Source organism: Erpetoichthys calabaricus, chromosome 3, assembly GCF_900747795.2.
Source record: "Erpetoichthys calabaricus chromosome 3, fErpCal1.3, whole genome shotgun sequence".
Classification (NCBI taxonomy): domain Eukaryota; kingdom Metazoa; phylum Chordata; class Cladistia; order Polypteriformes; family Polypteridae; genus Erpetoichthys; species Erpetoichthys calabaricus.
In genome coordinates this window covers 142,675,568-142,701,209 of record NC_041396.2, presented here as the reverse complement: position 1 = coordinate 142,701,209, position 25,642 = coordinate 142,675,568, and the positions used below count along the sequence as shown (strand labels likewise).

Sequence of the window (25,642 nt, the reverse complement as noted above, 5' to 3'; positions counted from 1 at the left end):
ATACAGGCTTGGTCTGCAATAGAAATAAAATCCTGCGGTTCCTCTTTATATTCATTGCTTTGCGCCCCAATAAATGCAAATTATCGCCAATATACTAATAACCCAATAGTGCTTCACTCACTCAGAATATGGAACCAATGTAGGAAGCATTTTAAGATAGAGAATCTTATCGGTGGCACCTCTGCACGAGAACCACCTTTTTCAACCCTCGCAAACATATGCAGTTTTTAAGGTCTGGAAAACATTTGGGATTAAATCACTTAAAGATCTGTACATACAGTGCATCTGGAAAGCATTCACAGCGCATCACTTTTTCCACATTTTGTTATGTTACAGCCTTATTCCAAAATGGATTAAATTCATTTTTTTTCTCAGAATTCTACACACAACACCCCATAATGACAATGTGAAAAACGTTTAATTGAGATTTTTGAAAATTTATTAAAAATAAAAAAATTGAGAAAGCACATGTACATAAGTATTCACAGCCTTTGCCATGAAGCTCAAAATTGAGCTCAGGTGCATCCTGTTTCCCCTGATCATCCTTGAGATGTTTCTGCAGCTTAATTGGAGTCCACCTGTGGTAAATTCAGTTGATTGGACATGATTTGGAAAGGCACACACCTGTCTATATAAGGTCCCACAGTTGACAGTTCATGTCAGAGCACAAACCAAGCATGAAGTCAAAGGAATTGTCCGTAGACCTCCGAGACAGGATTGTCTCGAGGCAGAAATCTGGGGAAGGTTACAGAAAAATTTCTGCTGCTTTGAAGGTCCCAATGAGCACAGTGACCTCCATCATCCGTAAGTGGAAGAAGTTCAAAACCACCAGGACTCTTCCTAGAGCTGGCTGGCCATGTAAACTGAGCGATCGGGGGAGAAGGGCCTTAGTCAGGGAGGTGACCACGAACCCGATGGTCACTCTGTCAGAGCTCCAGAGGTCCTCTGTGGACAGAGGAGAACCTTCCAGAAGGACAACCATCTCTGCAGCAATCCACCAATCAGGCCTGTATGGTAGAGTGGCCAGACGGAAGCCACTCCTTAGTAAAAGGCACATGGCAGCCCGCCTGGAGTTTGCCAAAAGGCACCTGAAGGATTCTCAGACCATGAGAAAGAAAATTCTCTGGTCTGATGAGACAAAGATTGAACTCTTTGGTGTGAATGCCAGGCGTCACGTTTGGAGGAAACCAGGCACAGCTCATCACCAGGCCAATACCATCCCTACAGTGAAGCGTGGTGGCAGCATCATGCTGTGGGGATGTTTTTCAGCGGCAGGGACTGGGAGACTAGTCAGGATAAAGGGAAAGATGACTGCAGCAATGTACAGAGACATCCTGGAAGAAAACCTGCTCCAGAGCGCTCTTGACCTCAGACTGGGGCGACGGTTCATCTTTCAGCAGGACAACGACCCTAAGCACACAACCAAGATATCAAGGATAGGTGTGCCAAGCTTGTGACATCATATTCAAAAAGACTTGAGGCTGTAACTGCTGCCAAAGGTGCATCGACAAAGCATTGAGCAAAGGCTGTGAATACTTATGTACATGTCATTTCTCAGTTTTTTTTTATTTTTAATAAATTTGCAAAAACCTCAAGTAAACTTTTTTTCATGTTGTCATTATGGAGTGTTGTGTGTAGAATTCTGAGGAAAAAAATTAATTTAATCCATTTTGGAATAAGGCTGTAACATAACAAAATGTGGAAAAAGTGATGCGCTGTGAATACTTTCCGGATGCACTGTAGGCAACCTCTTTGCATCCTACGAACAATTACATTCTAAATTTAGCTTTCCAGCAACACATTTCTTTCACTATCTTCAAATTAGAAACTTTGTTAAACAGAACCTGCCCAATTTACCTCACCTCCCACCTCCCTCTATGCTGGAAAATACATTCATCAGTTTCAAGGACTTCGACAGCATCTCTGCAATATATAAAACCATTTTACAGTCGCTCCCTTTCAAAGATCCAAGAGGACAATGAGAAAAAGATCTCTCACTCAACATAATAGAAAAGGAGTGGAAGGTAGCAATGCAGAGAATTCACTCGAGCTCCATATGCGCAAAGCATACAATTATTCAACAAAAATCATATATCGAGCACATCTGTCTCACTTAAAACTGTCCAAAATGTTTCCAGGGCAAGATCCAACCTGCGAACGCTGCAATCAAGTTCCAGCCTCACTGGGTCACATGTTTTGGGCCTGCACCAAATTAATATCATTTTGGACCAAAATTTTTAAATGCCTTTCAGACAGACAGCTTTAGAGCTTTACAGTTTACAGTTTGGTGTACTTCCAGATGGGCTTAAAGTGGAGAAGGACAAACAAACTAACTGCCTTTACTACACTATTGACACATAGACTTACAGTATCTTGCTCAACTGGAACAATCATAACTCTCCCCTTCTAACTCCGTGGGTAACGGATGTTATATATTATTTGAAATTGGAAAAAATAAAATCCTCACTTAGAGGATCTGTGCAGAAATTTTTCAAAACCTGGCAGGATCTAATCAATAACAACATTTTAGAATAAGCCTTTAAAGCACTGAGGAAGGAGATTTTCTCTCTATTATCTTTTTTTTCTTTTTCTTCTCCATTTATCTATATTCATTTATTAATTTATATATTTACTTATTCTGACTATGTCTAAGTTTTATTCTCAGGGGTGGGGGTTGATTTGTTTTCAATCCTATTCTTGTAAAATTGATCTACTTGTATGGAATGTTGTGTGATTTTAAAGTAAAAAAAAAAAAAGCATAACTTCTACTATAATGGAAATGATCACACTCAATTACCAACCTTTTTTTCCCTTAGTTGAGTACAATGGATTTCGTCGGCTACTGCACCATTTAGAACCTCAGTACATTTTTCTAAGCCAGCAATACTCTCACTCCCAGTATTATATGATGTGATTGCTACACATATCCACAAGCTTTTAAGAAACAATGTCAATAGCGTTATCTTCACTACAGATATTTGACACTCACATTTCAGACACATGAGCATGTTGAGTCTAATGGCACACTGGATTGACAAAACTTTTGAGGCAATAAGAGTTGTGATGTTTTCTAATGAGTTCTCCAGTTCTCATTCTGCAACTTTTTTGCACAAGTTTTCGATTCTATGTTAACAAAGTGGAACATTTCAAAAAGCAATGTGCATATTGTGCTTTGTGACAACACTCGTAATATGGCAAAAGCTATGGAAGAAAGAGCATTAAAAGTTTGAGCTGCATTGTTCACACTTTACAGCTCGCTGTAAATGAAGGCTTATTGAGCCAGAGAATCATCTCTGACTGCGTTGCTCATTTTAAACACTCCCAGCTCACCATTTCATGGCTGAGAGACATACAAACAGACCTTGGTACCACAGCTTTGTTACGGATTTCTTTTTTTTTTTGTAACCCACAAGTCATACACTGAAGGTTCCAAATATCCAATCAGTATCATTGTGCATTTGCCGGTAACTCATAGTCAACATTGGGAGGCATCCTGCTGGGACTTAACACTAGAATTACCAGAGCCTACGAAAAAACTCATAGATCCGGCCCACCTTAAATCGCTTCTTAAAACCGTTCTCACCTCTCTGCCAGCGTCTTTTGTCATCTAAATGTACTGATAAAGACATGCTGCCAGCAGCCGGCTATTCCATCCCCCCACCGACTTAGAACGTAAACAAGCTTTTCCCAGCTCATGCCTTGATTGATTATCTGGGAGTGAGTGGAGTTTTAGAATGGAAATAATAAATCGCTATTTGGAACACACGCATTTCACGTGTGTTGCGTTTCTGCAGTAATCTGTGTAAACACATTGTTAAAACAGAAACGTTTTTTATATTCTAGTAACAAATGACAAAATGTAGGCATAAACTATATAATGTATGAAGCCTGAAGTCCAAATATCAAAGAAACACTTTCACAAAAGGTACAAAAAAAAAAAAGCCGCCGCCAAAAAAAGCTGCCTTAGTGTGGGACATTGACACCTATTTACTATGATTGCCGCCGTGGCGCAACAGTATCAGTTGCTGACTGGCAATCAGAAGGTCATGAGTTCGATCCTGCATGACTCCCTTATGAGAAGTGAAGTGTTCTTATTTTTACTATTTTAGAATAAAAAGATACATTTGATTTCAGTCTGTAACAGCCAGTGTCATTTATGATATTTGCAAAGGTTAGCTTTGTTTTTTTTTGTTTTTTTAATTCACTTTTCATTGTCTCAGTCGTGTTCAGGATCCTTCCCTACCCCATGTAAAAGTATAATAAAACAAGTGCACTTTTATTCAAGAATATAACCGAAGAAAAAAGAAAGCAAGTTACAGTAGGCGGTTGATATGACAGCTTGCGTGGTGCAATGCTAAGAACTGCTGATTTCCATTCCGTGCTATATAACTGTTAACATTTGAATCTGATGATTGCATATAGCGCTGTCTTATTCAGTGTGCGCAAGAACATGAAGGTGGCCAGTTGCTGCGTGCTACAACGCACATTTTAAAAAAGAAAGAGACAAATATATGTGAAGAAATCATTTTATGACGCGAATAGTACCAATCAGAAAACATCGTCGAAGTAATGCAATATTATTTGAAAACGAACAGCGTCAGGTTGGATGTGAAGTTATACTGGCGCTGTTTGAGTCAGATCAGAAGCTGAACAAGCTCCTGTTCTGACTCTAAGTAAAAAGCATGAATTAATTAACAGAAATAACCGCGATCGACATTTTAAACTTAACGATTTACAGTGCATACCAATTTATAAATTTTATGTCCGTTTTCAGTAGTAAGCTGCTCTTTTGGTGGGGGGGGGGGGTGGGAGGTGTTAGAGCGTGTGAGCTTATTCAGTGCTGTAAACGGCAAATATAGGAGTAAGTGAGATCGAACCGGGAAATCTTGATCACACTTGGTTTGCGTCTGTACTTGCGCTGTTTCTTAGAGTCAGATCGGGGGTGGGGATGCTAGAGCGCGTGAGCCTATTCAGTTCTGCTGGATCAACGCATATGTTGATCTTTTTTTCTTTCAGTAATAGCGCCAACTTAAATCCACACCCGATCTGACGCTGTTCGTTTTCAAATAATATTGCATTAGTGCGATGACGTTTTCACATATATTGTCTCTTTCTTTCAGGTGTGTAATAAGAACCACAGCATAGAGAGAAGCGTGTACATTGTAACAGGTACACACGTTGTAAATGTAGGAAAGACTATCCTTGCGTGTGTGTGAACAGTTAACATTTGAATCTGATTATTGCATATAACGCTGAACTTACTGCTCTGTACTATTCTACCCTCTGCATGTCCTGGAGTATACAAAAGAAACAGCATACAGCAACATGTGGGGACTGGCAAGATCGGGAAAAAAAAAATATGCATTCACTGATTACAAAACGCAAGATGTTATGCGAATGAATATGAATAATATGAATAATGTTGCATCCGTGCCACAAAGTTTTCCGAAATGTACTATACAGGTCATAAAACGAATAATTCCAAATATCATATATACCTACGTCTGTGTTTTTTTGTTGTTTTGACATCATTCACCATAAGGTGCACTCTAATTCAGCATGAGCAGGAACACTCAATAAAACCGAATAAAAAAATCAAGTGACGGTGAGAGACGAAGGCGGCAGATTCGCCAGCGTTTGTGTGTCAGCTTTTATCCCTCCAGATGAGAGAATGTCCAGTTCCATTGTCTCAAAACACCACTCACATCTCCAGTTATTCCGTTTCAAATAAAAAATAACAGCGTCAGATCCCTGGTGGGGGGGTTTAGTATGTATCGTGATTTAGAGAGAATAAAAGTAAAAAAAAAAACGGTAACTTTTACAAGTCCTATAAATGCACACCGTGTGTTACAGACACAAACCAAATGTATGTGTGTACTGTATAATATTAACAAAAAGAGGAGCTCACTACTGAAAACGGCAAATATAGGAGTGAGTGGGGATCGAACCGGGGACTCTCAATTACAAGTCAGCAAATCTTACCGCTACGCCACGGAAGCTATTGTATCAGTCTTGAACCTTTTGTGGAAGTGTTTTTACTTGATCTTTGGACTTCAGGCTTCATACATTATATAGTTTATGCCTACATTTTGTCATTTACTACTAAAATATGAAAACGTGAGGGAAGAATGGAGCGTGAGATCGACAGGCGGATCGGTGCGGCATCCGCAGTAATGCGGGCATTGCATCGGTCTGTCGTGGTGAAAAAGGAGCTGAGCCGCAAGGCGAAGCTCTCAATTTACCAGTCGATCTATGTTCCTACCCTCACCTATGGTCATGAGCTATGGGTAGTGACCGAAAGAACGAGATCGCGAATACAAGCGGCTGAAATGAGTTTCCTCCGCAGGGTGTCTGGGCTTTCCCTTAAAGATAGGGGTGAGAAGCTCAGTCATCCGGGAGGGGCTCAGAGTAGAGCCGCTGCTCCTCCGCATCGAGAGGAGTCAGATGAGGTGGCTCGGGCATCTGATCAGGATGCCTCCTGGACGCCTCCCTGGTGAGGTGTTCCGGGCACGTCCAACCGGGAGGAGGCCCCGGGGAAGACCCAGGACACGCTGGAGGGACTATGTCTCTCGACTGGCCTGGGAACGCCTTGGGATTCTCCCGGAAGAGCTAGAAGAAGTGGCCGGGGAGAGGGAAGTCTGGGCATCTCTGCTCAAGCTGCTGCCCCCTGCGACCCGACCTCGGATAAGCGGGAGACAATGGATGGATGGATGGATATGAAAAACGTTTCTGTTTTAAAAATGTGTTTACACAGATTGCTGTAGAAATGGAACACACATGAACTGTGTGTGTTTCAAATAGCGATCTATTATTTCCACACTAAAACTCTAGCAGTTCAGTCACTCCCAGATAATCAAACAAGGCAAGAGCTGGGAAAACTTAGTGAACGCTCTGCGACGGTGGGGGATGGAATAGCCAGCTGCTTGCTGGCTCGTCTTAATCAGCACATTTAGAAGACAAAAGAGAGCTGCGAATGGTTTTAAGGTGGGCCGGATCTACGAGTTTTTTCGTAGGCTCTGGTAATTCTAGTGTTAAGAGGGGTTCTGCAAACATCAGCCGAGACAAAAAGGAAGACATTAGCAGCATTACCTCGCCTTTTTCATCAGGTTTAAAACAATTTATTGTATAAATTGCCCACAAAGCTGTTGTTGCATCGGCATAGTTTTTGGGTTTTTCAATTTTGGGCAATCAAGTTACGGTGGAAAAATAGTGGAGGAATTTAATTTAGTGGGCACTTAACAAAAGAAGGAAAAGGTTCGCTCGCCTGCAGTGGGCTGGCGCCCTGCCCGGGGTTTGTTCCTGCCTTGCGCCCTGTGTTGGCTGGGATTGGCTCCAGCAGACCCCCCGTGACCCTGTGTTGGGATATAGCGGGTTGGATGATGGATGGAGGTTTGCTCGCATGCTAAAATGCAGCTTCAAGCTTTGTACCTTATGAAAGAGGTTTCTCCTGTGTCTAAACTGTAAATGATTTTAAGTCAAGATCTACTCCAGTTTTAATGTAAGCATTACTTTAAAACTAAATCATACTGAAATGTACAGCGTTCTCTCAATATTTCAAGGCACACTTGCTACAAAGTGTTTCATTATGAACAGCTTGTGGTGCAGCTCTTAAAACCACATCTGCATCACACTTGATACAGAATGCCCATTATAATGACCCAAATCACTATACATCAAGCTTTCAAAGTTACAAGTTTTTATAAATGGCGGTGGTTGATACAGGGGTTGTCCTGTTTTTCTGTACCACAAATCTGGTCAACCTATTAATTATGTATTTTTTTATTATTACATAGGTAAATGTTTCTAAACATTTTTTTTTATTCATGTGAATAACTATCTTAGCAAGACCCCTATCTCCAAAAATAACTGCAGCCTTCAGTATTGGAAAAGCAATGCAGCCCGTTCCCACACCTTGGCCAGGCAGTGATGAAGTACCTATCAGCACCTTGAACCGGTGTAGACAGTGAATGCCTTTTTCTTTGCGTTAAGAAAAACCTACCATTTGTGGTTTTAAAGAAGCTAACTTAAGTCCATGGTTACTGGCCTCACTGCACCTTTCATTTTAATTTTACCTAAAGCAATACATGTCTGATTATGGCACAAAAAAATATGCACCTATGTTTTTTGTTTATATACCCAATGCCATGTTATTTAATGGCATGGTGTCTTGATGTGCTTAAGGTAACCAGAATGTGTATGTTAAGCAAATGTTTGTACATGACCTGCAGTATTTTTGTTATAGAGATGGGCCATATCTTGCTTCAACCACAGAAAGTACTGGCTGCTTAGATCTATAGCAAAGAAGAGTTTAAATGTCAGCAAGTTAATAAAAAAATTTGTTCATGTCAGTTTCACATGCTGCTGTTGTTACTTTGATAATGCGTAACACATTTTCAGCATAACAAAAACATTTTTTTTTTAATTCACATTTGAATATCGGCCATCTGTTATCAGTATTGGCAAGGGTGGACAAAAACACATCAGTTATCGGTTTCACTCAGAATTTCAGTATCGGTTTATCACTAATAATTCTTTTATCACAGATTCTTGGAACTTTTTTTTTTTTTTTTAATAATTATTTAATCACAGATTCTTGAAACTTTTTTCTGTAAGACACAGGGAGCCAGTGAAGGCAAAGCAGGATGGGTGTTATGTGCTCGCTGTTGCTGGTCCGTGTAAGGACTGTTGCAGCCAAGTTTTGAATAAGCTGGAGCTGTGATATAAGGTTAGAAGGGGCACCTGCCAGTAGGGAATTACAATAATCGATGCGGGATGTGATAAAAGCATGGACAAGTTTCTCAGTGTTAGAAAAGGAGAGGAAGGAGCGAGCACATGATATGTTACTGAGATGAAAGTAAGAATGTTTCTTAATGTAATTTATGTGGGCGGAATAAGAAAGGGAGGAATCAAAAATGACCCCAAGATTCTTTGCAATAGAGGCAGATCTAATGATTTCACCTCCAAGATTGACGGGGAAGGAGCTCATTTTATTAAGTTGCACTTTAGTCACAATTTACAGGAGTTCAGTTTTGTTGCAATTTAATTTTAAAGAGTTCTGCTCCATCCAGGGTTTAATGTTTAATGTTTCAAGTTGTGAGCTGAGAAAGCTCTGATGAAGTTCCACTTTAACACTGAAATAGAGTTGAGGGTCATCTGCATAAAAATGATAACCCAGTCCAAAGCTACGAATAATATGGCCAAGGGGAAGCATATAAATACAGAAAAGCAGAGGACCGAGGACAGAGCCCTGAGGAACTCCTTGTATGACTGGCGCTGTGCTGGACCTGCTGTTGCCAAGACAGTCAGATAGGACTTGAACCACTGGAGGGCAGTGCCAGAGATACCCAGCATGTTCTCCATTCTGGACAGTAGAATGTCATGTCTGACAGTGTCAAATGCTACACTGAGGTCTAACAGAATTAATATGCTGGTTTGTCCAGAGTCTGCTGCCATAAGCAAATCATTGGTTACCTGTAGCAGAGCAGTTTCACAGCTGTGCTGTGCTCTGAAAAAAGACTGAAAGGGTTCCATCAGATTATTACAAGTTAAGTAGCTGGTGAGTTGGGAAGCTACAACACGCTCAAGAACTTTTGACAGAAAAGGTAAGTGGGAAATGGGCCAAAAATTGTTAAGATGATCAGCATCAAGACCAGACTTTTTTTCAACATTGGCATTACAGAAGCAGTTTTAAAAGTGAGCAGCACAAAGCCAGTGTCAAGGGATGAGTTTATTATTGTTGTAATAGTTGGGATTATGGCATGAAGGCAGGATTTAAGTAGTGTGCTAGGGATGGGGTCCAGTACACAAGTAGTCGGCCTCATCTTACAAAGCAGGTTATTAACAAAAGCAGATGTGACTGGTGAGAACTTAGAGAAGGAGCTGGATGGAGTGGGAAAACAAGGAAAGATATAAACAGATGATGCATTTATGTTAGTTGAATTATTTAGATCTTTAATTTTGTTACGGAAAAAGTGGAGTAATTTCTCACAGACTTCAGTAGAAGAGGTAGTTGGGCCAGATGCGGGTTCAAGTAGTTTATTAACTACAGAGAACAAAACCCTTAGGTTATCGTGGCCACTTTCTATTATTCTGCCATAATGGGTGTTCTTGGCAACAGTTAGTGCTTCTCTGTAGGCTCTTTGGTGGTCAGAGAAAGCCTGGATGTGCACAGTGTGGCCAGACTTACGTGACATTCTCTCAAGGCGTCGGCCAGCTGCTGTCATACATCGCAATTCTGAATTATATCAAGGAGCTGAACGCTTAAAGGAAACCTCCTTATGTTTTAAAGGAGCTGTTTTATCCAATGCTGAATGAAGGGCTGTGTTATAGTGGTCAACAAGACTATCTAGTGTTGATGGAAGAGGTGAAGACAGTAAAAGATCAGAAATAGATCCAGAAAGGATAAAGGGACAGATATTTTTAAGGTTTCGGAAAAAAAAATTGTCGTTTACAGGTAAGAGGAGGGAGAGGTAATGAGATAGTGAAAAGCACTGCTTTATGGTCAAACAGTCCCAAATCAGTGCTGTAAGTGCTGGCAACAGATAGTCCAGATGTGCAGATCAGATCCAGTATATGGCCACCAGAGTGGGTGGGAAAATCAACATGTTGTTTCAAGCCAAAACAGTCCAATAAGGATAGGAATTCATTTCTCAGTTTTGATGTGGGGATGTCAATATGGATGTTGAAATCACCAAGTAGAATGACTCTCTGGGAAAAGGAACTTAAGTGGGTTAATAGTTCATTCAGATCAGATAAGAAGGATGCATTGTATTTTGGAGGATGATAAAGAACAATGAGTAAGACAGGCTTCTTGAGACTAAAGATTGTAATTTAAAAGTCTTCATTCACCACTTCATAGAACTGGCAATATCACAGGAAGGCTGTCCAAAGTTTTTAGTGCCATGGACATCAAGTTAAGACTACTGGACAATTAATTATATTAACAGACCTTGATCAGCACAGTAGTTAAGGGGTTCCCAAGTGCCACTTCAGTGATAAGTGAGGACAGGAAAAAAAAATGCATCTACTAGTTCAAAAACGATTGAATATAGTAAAACAATGTGAACATTATGAAAAAGTGAAAGAGGCAGGTATTTGAAAAAATAAATAAATAAATAAAAGCATTGTCTCTTGGCCCAAAATACTTCTTAACAGACAGAGTCACACATAATGGTACAAGCCTAACCTCTGAGAAGGTAAAGGCTATTAAAGTATTGGAGCCATGACAGACCAAAAATACCATATGAACCATTTGTAAATATCAGGATATGCACCAAAGTTGTTGTAAACAAACAGCTCCGTCAGTTGCATAGTATTTCAATAACTGGGTTAAAGAACAAGCCTGAGTACATACATACAGTCCACTAGTGAGAAATTCAGATTAGCAGATCATCATATCAACCGATTCCGTCTTTGGTGCAAAAAATTCCAAATATCCATCGGGGAGAATTAGCTGGATATTAAGGTCATTCCAAACATTTCTTCTGGAGCTGCAGAGTAGCAGAATGTATCTAGTGAATATTACCAGGTATGAGCTTCAATATCATGCAATCTCCCTATTCATCAAGGAACCGAATGTCCAGTATGTTTTTCTGGACAAGCTGGTGCTCAGTTTTATCAACACACATCCTTGACAGAAACAAGTATAAAAAAGAAAAAAGTATTGATTACATCATTAATAAAGTATCTATCTATCTATTAACATACAACTAATAGCCAGGATGCTAGGCCCATGAGGCAGTTGTGCTCACCACTAAGATATAAAGGGATTAGGGATGCTCCAATCAATCGTCAGCCAATCAAAATCACAAAATCTGATCTGTTCAGTCCCTGTTTTTCTAAGCTCTACAGTAGTTTAACTGCAGTTCTCCGTTCCGCTAAGTATTACAGTAGTTGAGCCTGCACCCTCTCTCTCCCTTTTTTTTTGGCAGACAACTTCCTGCAGTGTAAACAAAGAGCAATTATGGCTTGTTTTATTAGAGACCTTAGCCTTTATGTTAAAGAAAGTAGAGCAATGCACAAGAGAAAATGGAATCGGAGAAGTTGTCCTGTGCTTTTAGACATACAGCAAGAAAAAAATACTTCACTTTTTTTTTTATTTTGTTCTTTAAATTAAAACAGACAATGTTTCATTTTGCACAGCAAGATTCTTTTAATTGGAGGTTACATTCTTAATTGGAAAAAGAAAAAGAGAATTTGAAATTGCTCCATAGTAAACAATAAGCATGTTAGTTTAACAGCAAAATGATTCTTTTACTTATAAACCTTTTAAGCATGTTTGTCTCATCTCTTCTGATACATGTTCGGCTTTTTTTAAAAGATTTGTACTGTGTTTATTTGTTGCTGTGTGTCATACAGTGTATGTTTTGGTAAGAAACAAGTACTACATTATTAAAATGGTAATCCATGTTTATAATTAAACCTCAAGAATTATGAATATCTAGCTGATACACTGAAGAAAAAAAAACACACATATATATAGTAAATGTATACAATAACAGTAAAAAGCAGTAGTGCAATTAATTTTATTTACAAGTGTTTAATTGCCAATACCAATTAATTTTTGTGTGTGTGTGTATAATTTTTTTTGTTGTTAGTGAAAAGGTGAAAACATTTTTTTTAAATAAGCCTTGTTTCAAATGGGTACATTACAGAAAAAAATTAAACAATATGGGAGCTTGTAATTGTGAGAAGCATTTTATTTTCTTTGATGCCATATGTATTATGGAATCGTATTTTTGTACATATTTTATTAAAGTATTTATTTTAAGGAAATGTTATTTATTTTAGTATTTCATGGTTACTGGACTATAAGCCTATAGAATTTGATTTGATTAATAAAAAAAATAAACAGTACATGTGGTATATAGTTTAATTATAAAAATACCAAAAGGTAACAATTTAATATACATCACAAGACGTCAATGCATCTGGTAATGCGGGAGCTTGGTGCACAATGATTTTGTAAAGGAATAAAGGGAAAAAAAATCTGAAGTGGCCAATCAAGTACCATGAAATTGGCGATCATTTTCGGCCTTAAAAAAATAAAAAATCTGATTGGAGCATCCCTAAAGGGGATAACAACGATCATGTCATATTTACATTTTAGTTAATTGTATAATTTAAATAAACATAAATGCAAATTTTGAATCTAGGAGTAAATTTATAACTACCCGTAAATTCCTAAAATTAAAACCAGGTTCACCAGATCAGGTGGAAATGATTAGAACATCATTAAAGAGAATCATGGAGGAGCTGTGTTATTTAAAACTCAGACATTTAGTTCGGTTTGCTCTTTTTTGATGTAGGCATGGAGATAACACACACTTCAACAACAAGTTCTCTGGAACCATCAGAAAGGTTGTAGAAGCCTAGGAGTCTGGGAATGGATTTAATAATATAACTCAACAATTGGAAATCATTTTTTTCAAATCTAGAAGATCACCTACAAGTGAAAGAGATTTCAACTGCCATCTTGTCCAGGCCAAGCCACCCCAGCAAGTTCCACCCAAGAACAGAATGCGAGATGCTGAAAGAATTCTCTTAAGAACCCCAGAATTTCATCATGGGACCTACAAGTAGTTCTTGCCACTGTTGAGGTCAAAGTACATGAATCTACCATTAGAAAAAGACTGCACAAATTACATCTACATGGGAAATGTGCCAGGACAAAACCTTTGCTCTCTTGAAAGAACATCAGAACAAGACAAAGGTTTGCCCATAAACATCTAGGAAAAGACCAGGGGTGTACCTCATGTATAAATGGTGCATACGCACAGAAATGTTGCGCAAGAACGTTTCCACGTTCAAATCGCGATGTATAAAACCTACACTTGGCGTAAAGCCACGCACTTTTCCACGGTACCTCATACCCTGGCATACGCAAGTTCTCCACTCAGTTTTGCAGAATGGTGGCACCCAGCGTCAAAGCAGTGCTACTGTTCCTGTGTGGATACCCTTTCTTAGATCCACATCCATGACGGCGGCTTTATCAAATACACTGAAATTAACCGCATATCGTTCATAAATTTAATGCATCTGATTGTAATTCGCCTGTAACAATATAATGGTCCACAGAATGGTCAAACTACTCTCAATACCATAACTGCTTTAGCGTTGTTATTCTCACTGCAAATTCTTCTTCTTCTGTCAGCTGCTTCCGTTAGGGGTTGCCACAGTGGATCATCTTTTTCCATATTACTCTCACTGCACCACTCGGAGTATTTATATCACTGTATCTGAGTGTGAATCACAGATCTACAGTGATTGGAAAGAGAATTATCGGTATAAAGCATCAAGCACTCGCTGCCTCAGCCATTCGCTATTTGAACTGCTCTCATCCGACCAACGCTTCACAGCCTTTCCTGTTCGGACCTCGCGGTTCACAAACAGTTTCATCCCAAGAACTATACACACACTCAATCAGTCCATCAAGTGCTCCTTGTAGAACTGTTTGTACTTGCAAGTTACCGTGAGGTAATTGTACTTATGATAGTTATAATATTGCACAACCTGAGCCACTTTATAAAGCGTGTATTTACATAAGATGACGATAAAATTTTTAAGATGAAATGCAGCAAAATATAACTAACTACATGGTGCTGCAGTGCTAGCGAGCTTGACCTTCGTTCACGGATTGTTCCTGCCTCGCGCTGTATTCATGCTGTGGCTGGCGCGACACTGGAAGGGTAGATGGATAGAATAATTAAACATTACAAAGATATTTTGATGTTCCTTAAAAGTTTTGAAGAATCGGCGTTCTAAGGTTACAGATGGCTTAACGTCTATTACAGAGCTGATTGTGTGGCGATTGGGTATTTGGAGAAAGAAAAGTAAGGACAGGAATTGGGGGAAGTACGTTTGAAAAAGACTTCTGTAATAAAGCATTTATTTGAAGGTTGCGCATGGCGCAGCAAGCATCTTGCTGTAAGACATGAACAATCACTGTGCCACCGTGTTCCCATGTTTAATAACATGCTTTAACTTATATCACCATGAAAATTATATCACGTATACTTCTCAGAATTTTAATTATTTAGCGAGCTGTAATATTACGAACTTAATGGATTCTGTGTCCTGTCGGAGGAAGAACACGTAGTGATTCAGGCACATAGAGCACATATAAGATCAAATACATAACAAAGCATTTAACATGCTACTTTAGTTACGAAGGGATTTGAGAAACTAGTAAATTAAACAATTTTAAGATGAAGTTTATGATGTTCTACTTTAATGACAAAATAAACTAAGTGGAAATTTTGAGATTAAAGTTGACATTTCATGCTTTTTTCACACTGTGTGCCTTTTTTTTTTTTTTCCACTGTACCCTAATAAGTTTTCATATGACACTCAGACGGTGGGCTACGAGTCACCTTTTCACGCCAACTTTGATATGTGACAACTTTTTTATTTCTGGCACTTTGTGAACTTGAGCTTTCGAGTTTCTCCGACACACTAGGTCACTCGATCAACTTCCTTTTGTTGCTTATATAACTGTTTAAACCAACAAATAGTACGTTTTTCCTTTGCCTCCATTTGGTATTCGCTGAAATTCTTCTATTTTTCCTCGTACTTTTGCCATTGCCTATTCACAGAATGCTGGGCTTAAGGGCTATTTATATTGATTTGCATATTCAAAGAGGCATAATTCTGGGAGGAGTTGGGGCGGGACAGCAGGCGCGTGCACGTGCGTTTATTTCCACGCTGAGCGGGATTTGTGTAGCGGAAGAACGCGGAAGTTGGCGAACGCACAGATTCCTGCATCTGGATTTTTCTGTGCATAAGCACATTTCGGCTTTTGTGCTTAATTCATGTTATAGTGCGAATTCTACGCACAGCGCTATGCATGAGGCCCCAGGAGTCTCATTTATAAGACTTTGTATGGATTTGAGCTTGAAAATATGATTTTGCCAAAAAACACAAAAAACATCTCATTGGCATTGGAGAGAAAAAAAAGGCAGATAAGAGATTATGAAAACAGTGGAATTCGAAAGGCTCAAACAAACGATGGTGCGATACACATGCAGGCAAAGGTACAGAATATGGAAGCAGTAAAATTCAAAAGTATTGTAGCGTCCCACCCAGCTTGAGGGTTTTTTGGTTTTAAGTGACTGTTAGGTCCGATTGAGGGAAGGCGGAGTACAGCACAGAGGACTGATAGCGGGGTACTGATTTCATGCGGTAATAGGGGGGCATTAGAGAGGGTGCTAGAAAGTTGTGTTTGGGGTTAGGAAGTCAGCGATTGTTCAGGTAAAACTTTTGTGACACTTTGTCATGTCAGTCACTACAGTATCAAAGAAAAGATAGAAACGATTGCATTACCGCAAACAAAAGGGGATTAATCATCAGAACCTACACAATTCGGTCGGGTGTATATTTATGATCTCGGAAAAGTGATGCAAATTTTAACAGGCAAAAAGAAAGGTGATGTATATATTCCGCGAGTAACATTACACACCAAAGGCGATCGTGATATGCCATTCGTAGTAAAATGTTTACAGTTTACCGTGAGAATAGCTTTTGCTATGACAATCAATAAATCACATGGACAAACAGAAAAACTCGAATTATTTATTACAGAAACAGAAACAATATTCACTCACGGGCAGTTATACGTTGCGTTGTCACAATGTGTCTCCAGAAAATATTGGTTTTAATGAAGCTTTAAAGTAAAAGTGAAGATAATGAAATTGAAACAATTCCAACACACAAATCATGTGCTCTCAGCGCATAGAAAGCGTATAAGCACAATACGGAGAATAGACACCCAAAGGCATTGGAGAGAAAAAAAGACAGATAGAGATTATGAAAGCAGTGGAATTCAAAAGGCTCAAACGAACGATGGCGCGATACACATGCAGACAAAGGTACACAATATGAAAGCAGTAAAATTTAAAAGTATTGGAGCGTCCCACCCAGGTTGACGGCTCTTTGGTTTTAAGTGCATAACTATTAATGAACATTCATTAGGATTAATGAATATCATTTGCTATCATTGTCATTCACTTAACTTCCCTGAAGAAACAACTAGCAATACAACTAATGAGTTTACACGTTGTTGTCAAAGGGGTCAGGTTAGATTGCCTCCTTTAGATGAATATCCTTAATATCTACGGATGTTTCTAACTAACAATGTACCCGAAAGTAAAAACATTATGGACTGCATTAGATCATACAACAGTTCATTTGCTTTTAAATCTACCGGGGTAAATATCAGGCCACCACCTGGCAATGGCCCATACTGCTTTCGCGTATGTAGAAAAATATTACCTCGGATTGGAACAGTGCACCCTGAGCCAAATCACGAACGCAAATATGCACAGATCTACGTCTTACATCCAGATGACACACTCTATCAACGATTTTACTACAAATGTTGTGTATAAAGAAGTATTCCAATAGATCCTTCTAATGTGCCATGCTATGGGTTCTTTACTTCCTTTGTTCATCATCTACACCTTTACAATTCGATATATCTCAGACATTCATCAATATATTTCAGGTTACCCAACCCCGAGGGTAGGCGAGCGAAGCGAGCAGGGGGCGGAACCCCCTTGTCTTTGTCTAAAATTTAAATTTGTTTGATGATCTGAAACATTTAAGTGTGACAAACATGCAAAAAAATAAATCAGGAAGGGGGCAAATACTTTTTCATAGCACAGTATGTATATATATGTATATGTGTATATGTGTGTGTACAAATATATACATACACACACACTGATAGGAATTTGATACAGCAGGATGACAGTTGGCAGCTACTTAACTCAGTCCATAAAGCGCTGCTGTGGATGCTGGTTTTGTTCCAACCTAGTCTTGCTGAGCCAGACTTATAATATATACATCTAGAGATAACCATGAGTGAATTTTGTTTAAAACTGGGTGGGAACAATTAGACAGCTCACCAAGCATCACATTTCTAAACCAATCCAACAAATACCTCATGAAGGTGGTGCTGAGAGATGGGGCAGTGACTTTGAACTTCAAAAAACAGAGGTACTCTTGTTAATCTGATCCGACAAAGAGAGCTTCTGATTGTCTACAGCCGAAAAGTGTCCTAAAAAGAGCCCAATTCAACATGCGTTTGCAGAGAGTGCATTTCACGTATATAAATTAAACATAACCTGATGCAAGCAAAAGACATTTTATGTAATATCAGAATATACATTGTTGGCATTCAAATACAACAATGAGTGAGTGGTAAAAGTGAATGATACACTGTTGCAGGTGCTGTGTTGTGCTTTCTGTTGTTCTACCATTATGATGACAATGTAGGAATTAATGTAAGCTTGAAAAACTTGGCACCTACGTTCATGAAAATATAACTGCAAAGCACGCATTTGAAGTTAACGATGTGTCACACCCCGTACAAAGGACTGCCGTTAAGACTGATAAAGTGCCACGGGAAATGCCAATTGCAGAATTCCAAACACCAGAATCAACAAATCTGCCTAAAGACACCAGTAAAAGAAGGGGAAGGCTGCAAAATTTCCAACTTCTGCCTACATAACTTCTTTTAGTTACTTGATTAGACAACATTACTGTCTAATTGGAAATGCAAACATGTCATGCCATAATATAGCCATAGCATTTTAACATGTAATACAATGACCATAATGCTTATATGAACTCTTTATTTGCTAATGTCATGACATATAGTAATGCAGTAGTCCCAATTAATATAATACAATTTAGAGTTGAATCTCTAAAAAAGTGAAATAAAAAGAAGACTCCTGTTTATTAGTCTAACAAACAAAAAATAAAAATCATGCAACAAATTGTCTGACTAAAAAATGACAGCAGAAAAAAATTCTCCAAATAGCATCAGTCAGCAGAAAGCAAAAAAAATGATCAAACCCTGTTGGTATGACCTAAATTGAAATACTAAAGGCTGAAACTGGAAAATAACTGCATATTTAATTGAGACAGGAGAATAAGTTGAGTAGCTTGGGTCTAATTCAGAGGTTCGCAAATTCAGTTCAGGGGCTGTCACACACGTTAATATGTTTACATGCAAACAAAATTCACAAATTTGTATTTTTCACAGATCTTTAAATGTTACCTTTCTATTACATTATTTTTATTTCTCTAGATATTGACATTTACTGATAAACAGTACCGGCACAGGTGCAAATTATTACACAAACAGTACAGGTGCAAATTATTACACTGAATACTAAAGAAGAGCAGTCATCCATATTACTAACCGAGAATGGTAAATCGGATGGCATGGACGCAGGTACACAGCGATGAGACCACGAGACGTACTGCGCAGGCGCATACACCGCAAGCGAAGTCGTATCCACCGCGCACAAAGGAGTCACGGCCCAAAAATGAAACAGCTCAACTGACGTGAATGAGAAATGAAGCAACAACGCGCCCATAGCTAACGACTACCGACACGGCCACACAAAAAAGAGGATTCTGCGCTGCAGCCCAGATTTAAACGGAAGAGGCTACAGAGGCCCCACAGGTCCACAAAGATAGTACGGAAGGCGCGGGAAAGTACGAAAGGCAAAGGCGCCTACACAGCATAGTGAAACCCGACATAGTACAGAAGGCGCAAGCGTCACCGCCATATTGTGAGTGGCAATACTGCGGAGTGAAGGCGCAGGCGTCACCGCCATATTGTGAGTGGCACTACTGCGGAGTGAAGTTAGGAATAATGTGCTGCTTGGGATTGTACAAACCGCTGAACACTTTACACCAAATTCAAACACAATACAGCTCAACGATACAAACACGAGCCCACCTGGATAAGATCAATGTACGCAGGCGCCTACAACGCGCGTCTGAGACTGCGGAAGCAAAGCAGGCACGGGTTCAAAATGAACACAGAAGCAAAGCAGGCACGGGTTCAAAACGAACGAGCTCGACTGACGGATATACAAACACGAGCCCGCCTGGATAAAATCAATGAATGCAGGCGCCTACAACGCGCGTCTGAAATGCCACGGGCAAAGCGGGCACGGCTCCAAAACGAACGAGCTCGACTAATGTATTTCGGGATACCCAACGCCGAGAGTATGCGAGCGAAGCCCCCTTGTATTCAGTATAAAACTCATCTGTGAACTAAATGACCAAAACATAAAAAAGAGCAAAATCTTAACAAAAAAATAACAATAATTAATGTAACACACACAGATGTTTGCTACATTCCCCTAAAAATATAGAAAACTCATCTTATAATTTCTGGATTGACTCAAAAAAAAAAAAAAGGCAGAAACTTGGAAATATCTTGTCTCTCGATTTAAAAAAAAAAAAAAAAAATCTTGGGAGGGAGACTAGGGAGACGAGACGTGATCTTCTCGGAATTCAATTTGACGTCCCACGAGAGACAATTTAACGTCACGCGAGACAAGGCAGTGAGACAACATTTAAAACAAGTTCACGGACATCTAACCTGGCAGTTGTTGGAATGCTTTTGGCAGACACACTTAACGTGCTCCCAGCTCTTAAAACAATAACAAGCAACACGCAGCTTGCCAGCAGCAGCAACAAGCCAGCAGATGATCCACCGCTTCTCCTTAGTGTGCGTTGAGCTACCCCCCCCCACTCCCAACGCAAGCAGCATTATACGTCCTGCGAGAGATTTAACCACGCCCGGAGCCGGAAATAAAGGACAAGTACAGTATTGTTTTTATAAAAGTTAAGTGAAAATAATGCATATCTAACAATTCCCATGAAAATAATCTCTTTAAATTGTATATCTGGTAAACCAGACCCAGGGGTGGGTAAGCGAAGCAAGCAGGGGGCAGAGCCCCCTAGTTTAATAAAAGCATTACTCAGAGGTCCAGTTAAAATGCAGACAGTGGTTGGGATAAACACCTATAGTTAAGATGGTTGACAAGACTGAACTTTAGAACCGTTTAGTTATGCCTTTTACTACTAATTACTACACAACTGAATGTAACAATAAAGTAGTGGTTCTGCTTTAATATTCAATGTCAACTGCACCTGTGTCTGCACTGCTCATCACCAACTGTCAGTATATTAATACAATGTAAGGAATAAAAATGGTAAAATAAAGTATTTTAAACTATGACAAAAAAAATATGGTATTTGTGTACTAAACAGACAGCAGTTCCTACCCATTCTAGTGTTGGGCGCCGTGGGGGAGGTGCCCCGGTTGCTTAGTTTTGGAATTTAAATTATAAGACTGACCTACCCCAACCACAAATACTAACCTTAAAGTTAGTGAGGGTGGTGCATAGTTACCTATAGGTCTCTAATGTTAATGTCCCCTTTGGGTGCCTAATGTTAAAAATGAAAATTCGATTTTCGTCACTACAATAGAAAAGGGTACTAGCCGTCCATGCTGTCCATTTACTACACCAGTACCAAAAATACATTTCTGAATTTCTTCTAAATGTAAATATTACACTAGAGCATTTTTCTGAATGCAGAAAAAAAGGACAGCTAAACAATTAGAATTATCAGAAATAAAAAAGTGTCCCACTGATTTATGAAACCAGTTATAATAAATCTCTAGCCACAATGGTACACCAGGACTGAACCTTTGAAACCCAGGTCCAGTTACTGTATGTGTTGTTCTCAATTAACCAGAGGAATGAATTTTAAATTAAGCAAACTGGTAGGACTAACACCCCCATCCAAGGTTGGTTCATGCATTGCACCCACTGCTGCCAACCAAGATACTGGGATCCCTGGGTGACCAAACATTGGATTAGGTAGGTTTGTCGGTAGATCAATGAATGACTATTTAAATGAATATTATGACCCAATTTCCACCTAGGACTGGTTTCTGATTTGTAGCCTGTTCTCCCTGGATAGCCTCTGGATCCACTGCAGACACTGAGGTTGGATTAGATAGCTTGTTGAAAAACTGACAAATGGATTGATGATCGGTGATGTTAATGGCCCCAGGTGCTTGCCTAACCATGGGTTACCACATTTTCTCCAACTTACTGGGAATAACAGTCAATAAATAAATAAATATATAAAAAAACTAAAGCAGAGCCTGAGTAAACAGGATCTTCACCATATCTACCAATGCCAACAGATACAACATAAGCAAACATCCTGTGAAAGTTAAAAGATCTGGGTTCACAGTTCAGACCAGTGACATTTTTTGACAAAGTCATAAACAGTGAAAGTGGATGCCCTACCTGTTAATGATTTGTACTTGGCAAGAAGTTCCTAAAATTCTAATAACCATGCCATTACTGGTTTCCTTTTGAGAATGGGGAAGCAGCACTTAAACAGAAAAGTAGCTGCAATCAGTATTCAATCGACGCAGGGTGATGACGTCATCCGAGCAACCTGTATATATGAGACTGAGGAAATAATGAGCCAAACTTGCCAGCATTTCTTTCTTTTGCTGGACACAGCAACGAAAATCCAATTCAATTAACACTGACTATATCCCATTTATTTTGGAAAACATTTTAAAATACATATAGGAATTTAACTTTTCATGAATACTTAAAATCATTTAATCCAGTTCTGGGTCGCAGGGTTACAGTTTATCTCAACAGAACGGGGTGAAATACAGAAAATAACTCATTGGCTAACGACCACCTTCATTCTTGCCCATGGTTAATTCTGACATGTACTGAGGATGCCACTGCAAAGCTTAAGGAGAGCATAAGTGCAATGCTGGTAGTCACTTTTTGTAATCCACATAGATCATAAAGGCAATGTCACTTTATTAGACAGGTTGTTCCACGTTCATGCGCACTACTCAAAAAATCGTACAACTGTCAGTGTAATCAATACAAACAAAAAGGACAATATCGACATTTGGTCCTTACGTACGCCATGAACAAATAAAAAATGCCGACCTGTGCTCCTTTACGTACATCAATCAAATAAACAATAGAAAGAACATTTGCTTCTTCACGTTGCCTGTAGTAACAATAACCGTCAAAGCACTAACGGCGTACGAGGTGTTGCCTCCACCTGCTCTTCGAAGCATACGCCAGTACCGATGAAACAACCGAAAACTGCCACCTCAAGTTTTGACAAAAGCCCGACCAGCTGCGCTGCTGTGGCGGCTTGTGGCCGCTGGGGGCAGTGCCTCCGGAACGAAACCCATCCCCCAGCCCTCGCGCTCCTATCATTTATTTATACACACACTGCGACCAAATGCCGAACTTTAAGGTACACAAAGTGCCAACGCTCGAGAACAACTCCCCGGTACCTTTGGGGACGTGTTTTATTCAGAAAGTAGCGTGTCAGGGGAAAACTAGACTGATCTGTCCTTTCCACAGCCAGCCGGTCTTTGACACATTTCTTTTTGTTACACAAAGACAACTTAAAGAGCCGAGCTGAGCGGAGGGACAACCGGTGAGGAGGCGAGATTGGAGATGGGGCGAAATGAACACTGGGGACCCGTGAAACGGGCATGGGATCCGCAGTCGCTCTGGGGTGAGGGTAGGAAAAAGGGGAACAAATAAGAACAAAAGAGGAGCGAGACGAAAAGTGCAGGCCAAAACAATCTAGAGTGATAGTGAATATCAAGCCCCGGCGCTTACATGGTGGTGCTCCTCGGAACTGGGGTTGTTCTTGACAGACGAGCGAGTCCTGGATGAGATGTAATGGCTGATACTAATCGATTCGGACCGGGAGCTCCTCCGGGTGTTCACCATGATGTGCTCGGCTTCCCCTTGCTCTCTACTTCACTGCCTTTTTCTCTGCTCGGTGTCTCAGGGAGTTGAGCACCGAGGCGCCATTTCTCTTTTTTCTGCCTCTCGCCCTCCCTCTACTGTCAGCAGATCTTCTGCACGCGCATTAGCTCGCTCGCGTTCTCTCTCTCTCTCTTTCTGTGCGCTCGCTCAGTCACGCACACCGCACTTCCGCTTTACAAATGCTGAAGCAGCGCACGCTAGGATAACGCCTACCGACAAAATATACACAATAGTGAGCAATTTGCGGCCCCCGGGAGTTTTCGAACATTATAAACGGCAGAGGCAAAAGTAGACTCAATGGTTTTGTTTCGTAATAGTCGTATGGCAGTAGCAGTTGCTTTTATGATTTACCATTGAAAGAAAAATACTCGCGAGGTATAAAACGCCTTTCTTTGTTGTCTTACAGGGATGTGTTAAAGTTGAGGTGTTTTTAAATATGCGTGTGACACTTTGCTGAAAAACGTTTCTCAACGAAACAGAAAATAGATACGGGGTTGCGATGAAGCAACGAGACGAGCTGCCTTAAAATAAGACCAATTAAGGAGATGCTTAAAATAAAAATAAAAAATGCCTAGAAATGCATTATACAAAGGTCGCGTGTCCAGCACAAAACACTGATTTTGGCTGAAAAAACAAATAAATTCGATTCGTTTTCATCTTAAAAAGCAAGTCTGAATTACCTTAAATCGCTCAAATACGGGGTGTTCATATAATATGTAATGATTTACTTCTTGAGTTATAAGTACATAATAAAAAATAGCAGTGTGAGGTATTTTAAATATTGAATTGTGTATTTTAATGTAAATGTTTAAAAGTCCAAATGTTTTCGATTGTAATAGAAATTTGTCATTTTTCACCCTATAATGGAGGTCCAGAGAGGGCTAGGAAAGAATCACATTTTTCGTAATCACTGAACTTGAAATAGTCTAAAACAGGGGTCTCCAACACGTCGCTCGCAAGCTACCTGTACCTCGCCAAAGGGTTAGTGAATCCTACATAAATGTGAAAACTTGATTTAGGCAAATTAGAGGTGGGCGATCTTTCCAAAAAATCATATCATGATCCTTTTAACACGAAAACACAATCTGAATTGCAATCTATCTTTTCAATGTGGCATATACTTAAAAGAATATCCGGACTCAAACTCGTCAAGACCTAAGTAACACTTTATTTTAAATATCAAACAAAGTTGAATTCAATTGTTCTCTCGTTCGCTTGGTAAGCGGAGTTAAAGAACACGCCCCGAAGCTGGCGAGTGAGTGAGGAAGGCCCCTCCCCTCGGCCCGCTGCGTGTTTCTTGGATACGCGCAAATAAATCGGTACCGCAAGCGAACTATGATACCTAGCGAAATGAGAGAAGACGCAAAATAAACCGGAATGTTCAAGCAAATTATAGAAAAAAACACGATCTAAATCCGTTAAGTAGTTCTCTTGTGAAAAGCGGACAGACAGACATTGGATTTTATATATCATATACCTGTATTAGTAAACCTTCAAAATAATGTGCAGTTAAAGTCTCAACAGCATTCTCAGCATTTCTGGAGCTTAGTAGAGCCAGATACTATAAGAATCTTCACCAAGCAGCTCTGAAAATGTCTGCTTTGTTTGGGTCTACATACCTCTGAGTCTGCCTTTTCTGACATGAATGTCATGAAATCAAAGATCAGAACAAGACTGACAGATGAACATTTAAATGACTCCTTAAGAGTGAACCTAAGTGGCTACACTCCACCATACACCTCTCTTGTTGACTCCATGCAGTGCCAATCATCTCACTAACTAAAAAACACATCACACATGCAACTGGACATATGAATACTCTTGTGAAGTGAAACAGCGACGTATAACAAAATGCCAAATGAATAAGTAATATCTGTGTATTTGTAATTGCATTTTGTTTTGACAGCATTCATGTTTTAATTCAATAGTGTGAGATACACTAGAAAATGCATACAGACATACAAAATGCACTAGCAGGTGAACTAAATATTTTT

General features: G+C 39.6%; 1 protein-coding gene across 1 annotated transcript in view; it reads right to left on the bottom strand.

Moving 5' to 3' along the window:
• The window catches only part of atad2b (ATPase family AAA domain containing 2B), a 313,933-nt gene extending 290,127 nt beyond the window's left edge, over positions 1 to 23,806 (bottom strand). The window contains exon 1 of the mRNA XM_028798864.2: positions 23,496 to 23,806. Coding sequence (XP_028654697.2) covers positions 23,496 to 23,609 — 114 coding nt within the window. The 5' untranslated portion in view covers positions 23,610 to 23,806. The remainder of the gene's footprint in view (positions 1 to 23,495) is intronic.
• Between the last annotated feature and the right edge of the window lie 1,836 nt (positions 23,807 to 25,642).